This window comes from Gopherus evgoodei, chromosome 5 (genome assembly GCF_007399415.2).
Source record: "Gopherus evgoodei ecotype Sinaloan lineage chromosome 5, rGopEvg1_v1.p, whole genome shotgun sequence".
Classification (NCBI taxonomy): domain Eukaryota; kingdom Metazoa; phylum Chordata; order Testudines; family Testudinidae; genus Gopherus; species Gopherus evgoodei.
In genome coordinates this window covers 98,392,001-98,404,742 of record NC_044326.1, presented here as the reverse complement: position 1 = coordinate 98,404,742, position 12,742 = coordinate 98,392,001, and the positions used below count along the sequence as shown (strand labels likewise).

The window sequence follows — 12,742 nt, the reverse complement described above, 5'->3', positions numbered from 1 at the left end:
TCTGTTTAGAAAGTACATAATTTATTACATTGCACTTGTACAGTAAGAAAATGTCATACAAAACGTAATTAAACAAATCATTTGTACATATAGAGTAAAGGTGTTTATAACTGCCAGCATATTTCTTTAATACTACTTTGTCATGATTGCCAGGAAGTAAAAAAAACAGCCACACCGTACTATGCACAGCACATTTGTGTAATTTTACATTGATGAAGGTAGGCTTCAGTCTACATTTGAAATCATTATATTATTTTGCAGACTCTCACTATATTTACTGTAAAGGAGCCACAATTCAGCTTTTATTCCCTTTTGTGCAAATAGAATGGAAAATGTTTATGCAAATTACACAAGTCTAGCTATGCGCTATAGGCTTTAATGCTCCAATACCATGTTCCTCTGACAGATTTTCCAATTCTTAAGTGGTGTGAATGAACAAAGTATATTTTTAAATATTTTCTAGATCCACCATGGAGGCAGCTTTTTTTCTCTGCACAGTAATCACACTGAGCTGCAATTAAAAACAAACAGTCAATAGTTTCACTATTCCACGGAAATCTCAATAAGCAAAATGCCATAGAGGAGACTGAATAAACACAGATAACTGAGATTTTGCATACTTGAAAGAATTCTCAATATATACCCATGGCTGTGACCCTATTTCACATACAAAGGAGTTTTGAATGACTGAGGATTGGGTAATGGGGTTGTGCTGTACTAAAATAAAATGTATGAAATGTAGAATTCAAATTATTTTAAAATAATGCAATGTCTGTCTAAAGGACAGCATTTTAGTGGTGATTTTTCAGTGTTGCACCCATCTTTTATGGGTATTAGACTATTAAGTAAAAACCAATCACTAGCTATTTAATAGAAATATTACATTTTATAGATAGTGTTTTTCATCCCAAAACTGCTACACATTCTACTTTTTATACATACTGCATCACTGAAATGCAAACCTTTGTGGTAGAGGGCAATTGCTAAGGGAACAAGTGGCACATAGCAAACTGCACAATTGTAGACAGATGAAATTTGGGTGTCAGTTACACAGGCAAATGCCTACTCCAAACTCCTACCTTAAGAAAAGGTATGTGGGATCTTTAATGTTGAAACAGGGTAGACAGGACATATTAAACATATGCAACATTTGTATTCAGGACATAATTTGCAGTGGGGCTGTTTGAGTTTCAAGCTTTGAGTTTTCTTTCTTTCTTCCCGACACTCACTGCAAAGGTGAAACAAGCAAAACTACTGTATGTATTTTCCATGTTGTTCATTTCTGCTTATTACCTCTGTCTGTCAGACGGCAGTTCTCCTAATATCCTTGGACCTAACAAAACTAGCTATTTTCCATCCACTGCTTTCCCACTAATAAGCACTCCAGAGGGCTGCACTGCAGACAATCTTAGAGGAAGTAACATTCAAGACTACTGAAGTGTAGTAAACGGTTCAATCTGAGAGCACAATGCTAATGAGGAAGGGATGGTATAACTGTTCCATGTGCAGGATAGTTTTCCTGCTAACTGTTTACAGCTCCGTAATTTTTGCCTTGTGATTCTAACATAGTTAATGTTATTACTGGAAGGGAGGTGTGTGTATGGAGGGTATTCTGGTGCTGGATCAACATCAAACTCTTAAGCTGTAAAACTGCCCTCCTGACTTTGTAATTTATGTCCAAAATGTATCATGATTGCTTCCTGGAGCAGCTTGTCCTGGGCTCAACAAGGACAGAGACAATTCTTGATTTAGTCCTAAGTGGACACAGAATCTAGTCCAAGAGGTGAATGTAGCTAAAATGCTCAGTAATATAATTAACATCCTTGCAGGGGGAAAATGCCAAAGAAACCCACCACAGTAGTATTTAACTTCAAAAAGGGGATTACACAAAAAAGGGGATGCTAGTTAAACAGAAATTAAAAGGAACAGTCACAAGGGTGAAATGCCTGAAAACTGCATGGAGACTAATAAGATCACCATAATAGAGACTCAAACAAAATGTATACTCCAAATTATGAAAAACCACACAAAAACAGTAAGCGGATAAAAAAAAAAAAGAAGCCACCATGGCCAAACAGCAGAGTAAAAGATGCAGTTAAAGACAAAAAGACATCATCTTTTACAAATTGGAAGTCAAATTCTGGTGAGGAAAATAGGAGCATAAACTCTGGCAATTCAAGTGTACAAATATAATAGGGCAGGCAAAGAAAGATTTTGAAAAGCAACTAGCAAAAGACACAAAAACTAATAGCCAATTTTTTTTTAAAGTACATCAGAAGAAGGAAGTCTGCCAATTAATCACTGGACAATTGAAGTGCTAAAGAAGCAGTCAAGGAAGACGAGGCTGTTGCGGAGAAACAATGAATTTTTTACATTAGTCTTCATTGCAGAGGATAGAGGGGAGATACCTAAAAAGAATGGTTCATGTGCAGGTGCCAAATCTGAGGCATTGACCCAGACTGAGGTGTCTGTTGATAGAGGTGGTTTTGGAACAAGCTAATAAATTAAACAGTAATAAGTCACCAGGACAAGATGGTATTCAGCCAAGAGTTCTAAAGGAACTCAAATGTGAAATTAGAAAATGACTAACAATGGTATGCAACCTATCAGTTAAATCAGCCTCTCTGCCAGAAGACTGGAGGATAGCTAATAGCTAACATAACATTGATTTTTTAAAAAGTTCCAGAGGTGATCCTGGCAATTATAGGCTACTAAGCCTAACCTCAGTAACAGGTAAAAGGGTTGAAACTATGTAAAAAACAAATCATCAGACATATAGATAAATATGCTGGGGAAGAGTCAACAAGGCTTTTGTAAAAAGAAATCATGCCTCACCAATCTAGTACAACTCTTTGAGAGGGATCAGTAATCATGTGGACAAGGGTAAGCCAGTTATAGTATACTTGGACTTTCAGAAAGCCTTTGACAAGGTCCCTCACTAAAGGCTCTTAAGCAAAGTAAGCAGTTATAGGATAAGAGGAAAGGCCCTTTCATCGATCAGTAAATGGCTAAAAGACACAAAAGAAAGTACAGGAATAAGTGGTCAGTTTTCACAATGGAGAGAAGTAAACAACAGGGCCCCCCCAAGATCATTACTGGGACCTGTACTGTTCAACATATTCATAAATGAGGTGGAAAAGGGAGTGAACAGTGAGGTGCCAAAATTTGCAGATGATACAAAATTACTCAAGACAGTTAAGTCCAAGCTTACTGTGAAGAGTTACAAAGAGATCTCACAAAACTGGATAACCTGGCAACAAAATGGCAGATGAAATCCAATGTTGATAAATGGGAAGTAATGCATATTGGAAAACATATTCCCAACGATACATACAAAATTATAAGGTCTAAACTAGCTGTTACCACTCAAGACAAAGATCTTGCAAGTCACTGTGGATAGTTCTCTCTAAACAGCTGCTCAACGTGTAGCAGCAGTCAAAAAAGCTAACAAGGTTAGGAACCATTAGGAAAGGGATAAATAAGACTGAAAATATTATGCCACTACATAAATCCATGGTACACCCCATATCTTAAATACTGCATTCATGCAGTTCTGGTTGCCCCATCTCAAAAAAGATAAATTAGAATGGGGAAAAGTACAGAGAAGAGAAAAAAAAAGATGAGGGGTATGAAACAGCTTCTATATGAGGAGAGATTAGAATGAATGGGACTGTTCATCTTGGAAAACAGATGACTAAGGGGGGAGGATATGATAGAGATCTAAAAAATCATGATTGGTATGGCAAAAGTAGTGTTATTTATACCTTCACATAACACAAGAACTAGAGGATCACCCAATGATATTAAAAGGCAGTAGGTTTTAAACAAAAAAAGGAAAATATTTCTTCACACAACACTTGTTGAACTTGTTGCCATGGGATGTTGTAAAGACTAAAAGTATAATTGGGTTTAAAAAAGAATGAGATAAGTTCATGGAGATAGGTCCATCAATGACTAGTAGCCAAGATGGTCAGGGACACTACCCCATGCCCTGACCATGTAACCCTTAACCTCCAACTGACAGAAGCTGGGACTGGACGATGGGATACATTAATTGCCCTGTTCTGTATATTCACTCTGAGGCTTCTGGCAGTGGTCACTGTCAGAGAAAGGATACTGGGCTACACAGACCATTGGCTTGACCCAATGTGGCTGTTCTTATGTTTTCTTCCCAAAATTATGAACTATGTGAGGGAGAATCACTCTCCTCCCCACACAAACACAAGTTTCCTTTTTAAGTTATTTACTTTTGTGGAGGGAGACTGAAAATTGTAAGCTAAAAGTAAGAGGGTATATGATAGAACTGAGTAGACACAGAACACGATTAAAAATTTCCCCTCCGTTGACATTCCAACTTGTCTCTTTTTCCAGTATGAGGCTAAGACACCTGGCATCTAGTTGGGCCCTAGAAATTCCTGACCTACAACTGTCTCTGTCTTAAACTAGCTCTCACTGCCTAAAAAAGCCTAGAAAGAGTTCTATAGCTATGAAATGAAGACACATTTGTCTTCTGAATCAAAATGAGATTCTACAGGTGCCAGTCTGTGGGAGCTAGCACAACATTTGCATTTTATTACTATGAAGCCATTATTTCTAATGAATACAGCCTTACTGGTCAATTTGCAAGGGGGCTGGATCAGCTGTTCTGTGTAATCAGTGGTGATAGGTATTTAAACTTTATAGTTTATTCCCTCATTCTGATTTTGATTCAGTTTTACACTGACTTAATAACTGGGCTCCTTCCTTTGTTGCAAAAGATTACTAAAAACTCACATGCTTTCATTAATATGATGAGAACCACACAAACAGAGTTCACATCTAATTTATTTCCAAAAACATATTACATGAAAGCACTGGATTTTCATTGATGTGCCCAAGTGAAGTATTCCACTCACTCATAACGGTCAGAAGAAAGCTTGGAGTATGGTTAAATATATTCTAGTTCTGAAATGACACATTTTGCCAAGTTAGATCAGCTACTTTACTAGGTATAATAAATAAACAAACAAACAATTAGCTCTACTCTAGGGAGATTCCAAAATAACTTTTTTCTTGTAACATTCAAAGACCTCTTGTTAAGCAGCTGTAATAAGTTGTTTTCTAATTACAATTTTGTACCTGTTGAGATGCTGTAGCTGCCTTCTGTTCTGCCTGTGTTAGTCGCCTTTGAAGTCTGTTGACTTTTTCTTGATGCTCTATCATTAATTTTTCATTCTGTATAAGTGAAAGATCTTATTACAACTGTAAGTTTCATATATATTGCAGTAAGAAAACTGAGCAAAAGGAATTTGGTCAATGCCAAATATTGGAACTATTTACCATCTACAAGGAAGGAAATTATATACGTTTGTGATTCTGAATAATTTCCAGCTCACAAACATTATATAAAAGCACAAATCCTGTTTTACATTTTTGATTGCACAAGTTTTCTATATAAAGTAGACTTCAAATCAAGTTATACTAATGTCAATATTTTAGTTTAGACATCTCATAAAAGTTGGCATTTCTGGAATATTGGGAAATTTCTTACCTGATAATTTCCTTGCTGCTCACAGTATCTATCACAATTCTGATACGTATGGGCTATTCCCCCACATCTGCAGTTTCCAGAGGAGGTTCAAAGCTGCAGTACAGCCTGTGCTAGCCACAGCCCCTTCTGCGTTGTGCCAGATGATTCTTTCCAAAGCTGTGAAAAACACTCAACCAATGTTTAGTAACGATAACTTCAGTGCCAACTAATTATTTATGTACGGTAGGCCACTGTGGCACCTATCCAAATAAAATACTGACCCTTGACTATGAAGGTAATCAGGATGGGTAGAATTGTGGTAGACGCTGCTGCTAGCAGAAAGGAAATTACTGTATAAGAAATTTTCCATTCTTCAGTCTAGCGTCTCTCACAATTCTGATACACATGGGAAGTAGCAAGCAGAGAACAGGAGTAGAACAGTAAGAAAAGTGAACATAAGAAATAGGAAAGACCCTTTTTCTGAACTGCTCAAATAGCCAGGTTATGTCTGGACCACTACCTGTAGTACCTTCCTGCCAAAGGAGGCCTCTGTGGAGACAGAATGTCCGCCTTACAGTGTTTGATAGAGGTGTTAGCCAATGATCATGTGGGTTGCTCTGCAGATCTCTGCAGTGGAAGTACACTCTTTTGGCCCATAAGGTTGACATGCATCTTGTAGAAGATGCCTTGATTCCTTCGGGAAGAGGTGTACTGGATGGCTTGTATGCCTCAGTGATGCATACTTTGATAGTATGGGATAGTTTGGATACTCTAAACCCTTGGCACTTTGGGATGAAAGGAACTGAATAGGAAGCCTGATCTCCTTGTGGATTGTACACACTTGATGTCAGGTTTCAGTGCTTGTCTGACATCTAAGGTGTGCCACTGCTTCTCAGTCAGGTGCTGTGGCCATGGAGAGAATGAAAGAGGTCACTAGCTCAAAGAGATGGGTGGTCAGGGCTTTCAACACCAGTGGTAGGACCCACTAACGGAAGACTGTTCTGACAGCTCTGAGCAATCTGGATACCTGAAGGTTCTGCCAAGGACCCTGAGGAGCCTGTGAATTTGCATATTTGTTGCACTCTTGGCATCAGGCACTGAACTTGGTCCACATGAGTAGATTTTCAGTGTTGAAACTTCTGGATGACAGCAGAGGCCTGGATCATTTTGGAAGATAGGCCGAGTGTCGTTAACATTTCCCTTTCAATAGCAGGCTGTCAGTTGAAGATTATCTGGGTCTAGGTGGAAAAAAGATATCAGGTCTTTTTGGAAGCTGCAACAGTTGTTACCAGATCAGTGAACCAGTATCTTCTTGGTCAGTTCAGAGTTCTGTTATCCTTCTTGCCTTATCTTTTGGTTCATCTTTTCTAGGAGAGAGAAGGTGGGAATATGTATAGCAGGCTTTGAGACCATGTGTGAGACAGAGCACTGGGCCTGAGTTTTGCTTCCCGGGTGAAGAGTTTTGGCTATTTTGAATTCTTGCGATTGTCAAAACAGGTCGACTGAGGGGAGGCCGAATGTCTGTGAGATCAGAGTGAAGACTTCCTGGTTCAGGCATCACCCTGAGCAGCTGACTTTGTGTCTGTTAAGCCAGTCTGCCTTTAGGTTCTGTTCTTCTTTTGTGTGTATCGCCTTTAGGGAAGTGCAAATCACATCTGCATGTTCCATTGTCTCCATTGCTTATGCACGCAGTTGTGGTTGTCTGGCTAGACCAGGACTTGGTTGCTCTCTAGGTAGGTCTGGAATCTCAGTAAAGCTAGTTTGTCAGCTGTGAGGTCCAAGGGCTTGATGATGAGATTCCTTTTCCTGGGCTCCAGCTACCCTACATTTTTCTGGGTCCCAGAAGTGTTCCCAATCCCTTCAGACTGGCATCTGCTTTGAGAACCTGCAGGCCTGGAAGGCATATTGAAAGACCCCTGCAGATGTTCTCTGGGACCATTCATCATTTTAGGGAATCCAACATCTGGTTGGGAATCATTACCCGGTCTTACATTCACTCCAGAAAATGGTTGCATACTGTCAGAAAAGAGGCCTGGAAACACAATGTGACCTTGCCCATGTGGAGACCCATATGCATGAGACCCGAATGCCCAGTAGCTAGAGACACTGAGTTATGGCTGGCCTCATGCATTTGTCCAGCATGGATACCAGATCCTGGCTCATCTGGAAATCTGTCTAAATGATGGGTAGATTTTAGACACCACAGTGTCTATCTCCACTCCAAGGTAAATTGTGTTTGTCAAGGGAATCAAAGAACTTTTCCTCATGTCATTGCAAAGCCATGCGCTTGGAGGCAGTCCAGTCTCTGGGCTGTGGCACGGCATGCTGCACGGCCTGTGAGCTATGCCTTGCTGTGATTACGACTACCCACTAACTAAAGACTCTGGGTACAGAGGTGAATCATAAGGAAAAGGCTTTGTCATGCTAAGGACTTTGTTGGTATGGAGGAAAATTCATTTACGTTTCCTTGGAAACTTCTGCTCCAGATTTTCTCCTCCTGCCAGAGTAAGAGTCCTTTCTTAGATAACCTTGGCGTTGATAGCAACTAACAGATTCCCGTGCTGGCTTTGATAGAGAGGACAGAGATCTCTCTGCCGTCTCAGCTACTAAATTCTCCAATGTTTCCCCTAACAGATCCTCACTGGTAAATCTAGATGCACAGAATATCTATTTAGAATGAGTGATGACTATTCATAGATGTAACATGACATCCTTGTAGCTACCAAGTTAGAAGCCATTACATATCACAAACCACATCAAGGGTTTGACCAAGACAGGACCCAAGACATTTCACTCCAGTCAAGGATCATACCCTAGAAGATGAACCATTTGTTTATCACGAAGTAGGCTTATCTATTAAATAGATGAAAAACCTTTGGTCTGAACAGCTATAACTGAGGTTTTGAAATTGCTGTGCAATGTTTCATTGCTCTTATGGTCTATGGGGTCTTGCAACACTTTCTGAAGGTGAGACATCCTCATTTGGATCTTATGATGCCCTCAAAGGAGGCACGAGCGGGAAAGCACATATCATAATAATGCTCAAAGGGAAAGATGTTTTATTATTAAGTTTCTTGCAGGCCAATGACTGACATCCTGTCATGGACAGACAAGGTGGATGAGGTCATATTTTTTATTGGACTGACTTCTGTTAGTAAGAGAGAGAGAAATTTTCAAGCCAGAGAGAGCTCTTCTTCAGGTCTGGGAAAGATATTCCAAGCATCACAGACAAATGCAAGATGGAACAGGTTGTTTATCATAAGTAGTTAGCACATATTCTAAGGCACCATTCAGGGAAGAGCGGTCCCTTAACACCTCTTGAGTCATAGGACAAAAAGGGGGGAGGGGTGTTAATGGGTTAATTACAACAATCTGTAACCCACTAATCCTTCTTTTTGTTCTAGAAAGGGTCTTGTCTTATACTTGCAGTCCTTTGTTGCCCCACGACTTACCAGGAGGAGGCCAGGAGGCTTGAAAACAAAAACATTTTAGCTTCTCAGAAAACCGCTAAAATAACAAATCTAAAAGAAAAAGATGGGGCTGAGGAAAACTACTAATGTGGAGGCAGAAGATCTGGCTGCAAGCAGAAGAAGGGTGTGTGGTTAGCACAGGCTGTGATACAGCTTTGAGCTGCCTCCAGAAACTGCAGACAGGAGGGGTATAGTTCATACATATGAAATGTGGGAGATGCGGGACTGCGTAAGATGGAGGTTACTTAGCTGTAACTGGAGTTGCTTTGAGATGGATGGTCCCAATCGTTATTTCATAAGTGGGTATGTATGTGCACCATGTTCCTGAATCTGGATTTTTTTTTTTAATAAGTAGTGTCTTTTGATCCACACGTGTACTCTGAACTGAGGGAATGAAAGGTGATGCAGGCAGATTCCTCTCCAGTTTCCCATTTTCAACACAGTCCAAATAATTCACAGCAAAGGGGACGGACGGAGTGCAGTGGAATACAGATTGGAACCACACATCTCAAAGAATCTCCAGTTACACGTAAGTAACCTTCTTATCTTCTTTGAGTGATGGTCCCAATGCGTATTGCACGTGTGAGAGATTAACAAGTAGTAGTCAAACAGGAGGTGTATGCCAGGACACAGAAGTGATAGCAGACTATAGTACTGCTGTCCACACAGCTGAATCCTTGGATTACTGAGACCAGAACATAATGCTTCATGAAGATATGCAAAGAGCTCCAAGTAACTGCCCTACATATCTCATAGTGTGGGTACATCATTTGCCCTCTGGTGGAATGAGCCCTCAAACTGTGTGTGCGCGTGTGCACCCAAAATCCACTTAGCTGTGCTAACATAGCTTGACCTGTTGATTGCTCTTCTATAAAAACAAATAGTTTAGGTTTCTTTCTAATATCCTTTGCAGATAAAAGGCTAAAACACCTTGCATATCCAGAGAACCTTCTCTCTTCCCCCGAAGCATGTGGTTTCAGACAAAATACTGGTAAGTGGATTACCTGATTCTCATGAAATTCAGAAACTACTTTAGGGATGAATCTGGGGTGAGGGAGTAACAAGACATTTTCCTTATAGAAGATTGCATATGGCAGGTCTGCCATGAGCGCTCCCAGCTCATTGACTCTTCTGGGTGATGTCATAGCTATTTGAAAGGCCATCTTCATAGACAGATGGTCCACCGAGCATGTGACTAGAGGTTCAAAGGGAGTTTTAGTGAATGACGACAGGACAAAACTGAGGTCCCACTGAGGTGCCAACTTTACCAATGGTGAAAAGGATCTGAGACGCACTCTCAGAAGTCTAGTTGTGACAGGATGAATGAAGATCATATGGTTATTCACCAGAGGAGGGAAAGTGCTGAACACTGCTAAATGTACTTGCACAGAACTGAGGGTGAGACTTGAAGACTTCGGGGTAAGTAGACACTCTAAGGGTATGTCTACACTACAAATTACTTAGGGCTATGAATAATCCCCACCCATAGTAATGTAAGTTGTACCAACCTAAACACTGGTGTAGACAGTGCTATGTCAGTGGGACAAGCTCTCCCACAGACACAGCTACTGCCTCTCATGGAGGCAAGCGTTAAGCTGATGGGAGAGCTCTGTCCTGTCGACTTAGGGTGTCTTCACCAGAAGTGCTCTACAGCGGCGCGGGTTGTAGGGACATGCTGATGGCCACTTTCTGCAGCTCCCATTTACCGGGAACGGCGAACTGCGGCCACTGGGAGCTGCGGGCGGCCATGCCTGTGGACAGTCAATGTAAACAAACTATCTCGTGGCCTGCCAGCGGATTACCCTGATGGGCCGCAGATTGCCCACCACTGTTTTAGAGAGTGCTATCCCAGGTGTACTACAAGTGTGACAAAGGCATATCAGTGTTCAAAAATGTCCACTAATTATTTAATAAGGCACACTCTTCAAACAAACCTTCCTTTACTTTTAATGTATAATGGAAGGGACATTCGTTTATTCATTCCTACAGATATTCTGTTAACTCAATCACTCATATAGTATGGTAAGAACGCTCCCTTTTTTAACTATGCTACTGCATAATGAATATAATAGGCCCACCTTTAAAAGGCATGCATGAATAAGATTAAATGATCTTTAAATAATATTTTATGAATCACAACACAATTTATATATTAGTAACCATGAAAGAGGATCTCTCCTTTCTCATGTTTTATGATTCGGGAGCAAAGTTAAGAAAGATTCTAAAATCTTCAGAGGCACTTATAAACTAACTACGTAACTCATCTGGATAAGGTTCAGTAAGATTCTATAATATGTAGTTCCCATGAGGGTCATTATCTTACCTCAGCTATCTTTTCATTTGCCATTTCCAGCTGAGAAATCAGCTCTTGTGTATGAAGTTTCTGTCGACTCAGCTCACTTCTATCAATCAGACCAAAGAAGCTGATTAATGTACAGTAATGCATCTGTTAAACAAATAACTAACATTTAATAGATCCTTTCTTGAGAAGTTTTCCTGGTTTAGTCCATTTTTAATTAGACTGTTGCTCACAACAACTCAGTTAGAAAATATCCCAACTCTAGCTTCTCTTAAAAAGGGTGATGGCAAAGACATGGTGTATTTTTTGTTAAGACCAATAGCCCTTCGAGTTGTCTTCAACATACTCACATTATACAAATGTAGCATTAAGCACACTGAGCACACATACAAATTTTATTTGCAGTGTTCTCCGCTTACATGTTAATAAACTGATGTCAACTAAATTAATGTCATATGATTAACCTAAAAACAAGCATATTGATCAATTCAGGAAAGTACTTCTCTGATGCACAGTCTGAAGTACATAAAATATAATTGCTCATTTTAATCTTTAAAAATGTAGGCAGAGATATGGCAATACAACTTGTAGAGAGAAAGGTACAGTAGCATGATATAACAACAAGTGTTTAGGTAAGACATTACTTAAGAGTCGAAGGAATTATGTAAATTGTAAGGTGGAAAAGGAAACAGGAAAAGAACAACAGCCATTCACTCAAATGGAGAAAAGAGGGAGAAACGTAACTTTCAAACAGAAACTAATCAGCTGGAAAACAGCCTCTCCTCCAGTCTGTAATTAGTAGTTAGTTTATAAGTTAAACTTCAGAGCATTTTGGAACAGCTTGTTCAGTATGAAAAGTGCTTCTAAAACCCACATTCGTCATATTATAACGGGCCTTCAATGATCTCAAAAAGATTGTCTAAGAATCATAGAGTTTAAGGCCAAAAGGGACCACTAGATAATCTACTCTGACCACCTGTATATCACAGGCCACCACCACCACCCAGCACTAGAACACTAAAAAAATGAAATCAAAGTAAATGAGATCCACAGAAGATTAGAATATTATGAGCCACAGGCAGAGAATAGGAGGGACTGAGATGCACCAATGCTCGAGGTTAATGGCAGGGAATTAAGTGAAATATACCCAGAATCCTGGCAAGTGACCCACACCCATGTGCTGCAGAGGAAGGCCAACTCCTTCCCTCCCCACAACATCACTGCCCATCTGACCTGAGAGAAAATTCCTCCCTAACCCCACATATGGTGATCAGTTAGATCCTGGGCATGTAAGAACCAGCTAGCCAGCATGTGAGAGAAAGAATGCATTTCAGAGCCCTAGCCCCCTCTGCTGAATGTCCTGTCTCTAGCCAGGGAAATCTCTGAGGCTTCAGAGGAAAGATATAAAAAACCCTTCCCAGAATACATTGGTGGGGGAGGGAGATACCTTCCCGACCCCCAATG

The 12,742-nt window shown here is 40.1% G+C and overlaps 1 protein-coding gene across 5 annotated transcripts in view; it reads right to left on the bottom strand.

Moving 5' to 3' along the window:
* Positions 1 to 12,742, bottom strand: part of SCLT1 (sodium channel and clathrin linker 1) — a 96,018-nt gene continuing 83,276 nt past the window's right edge. For 4 of the 5 annotated variants that reach the window (XM_030564088.1, XM_030564089.1, XM_030564090.1 and 1 more), the window contains 3 exons: positions 11,303 to 11,381; positions 5,119 to 5,214; positions 1 to 511 (listed from right to left, as the gene is read on the bottom strand). In XM_030564088.1, the coding sequence (XP_030419948.1) occupies positions 449 to 511; positions 5,119 to 5,214; positions 11,303 to 11,381 (238 nt within the window). In that variant the 3' untranslated portion in view covers positions 1 to 448. Of the gene's footprint in view, positions 512 to 4,857; positions 4,945 to 5,118; positions 5,215 to 11,302; positions 11,382 to 12,742 lie in introns of those variants that run through there. The other variant, XM_030564091.1, reaches the window with a different exon arrangement.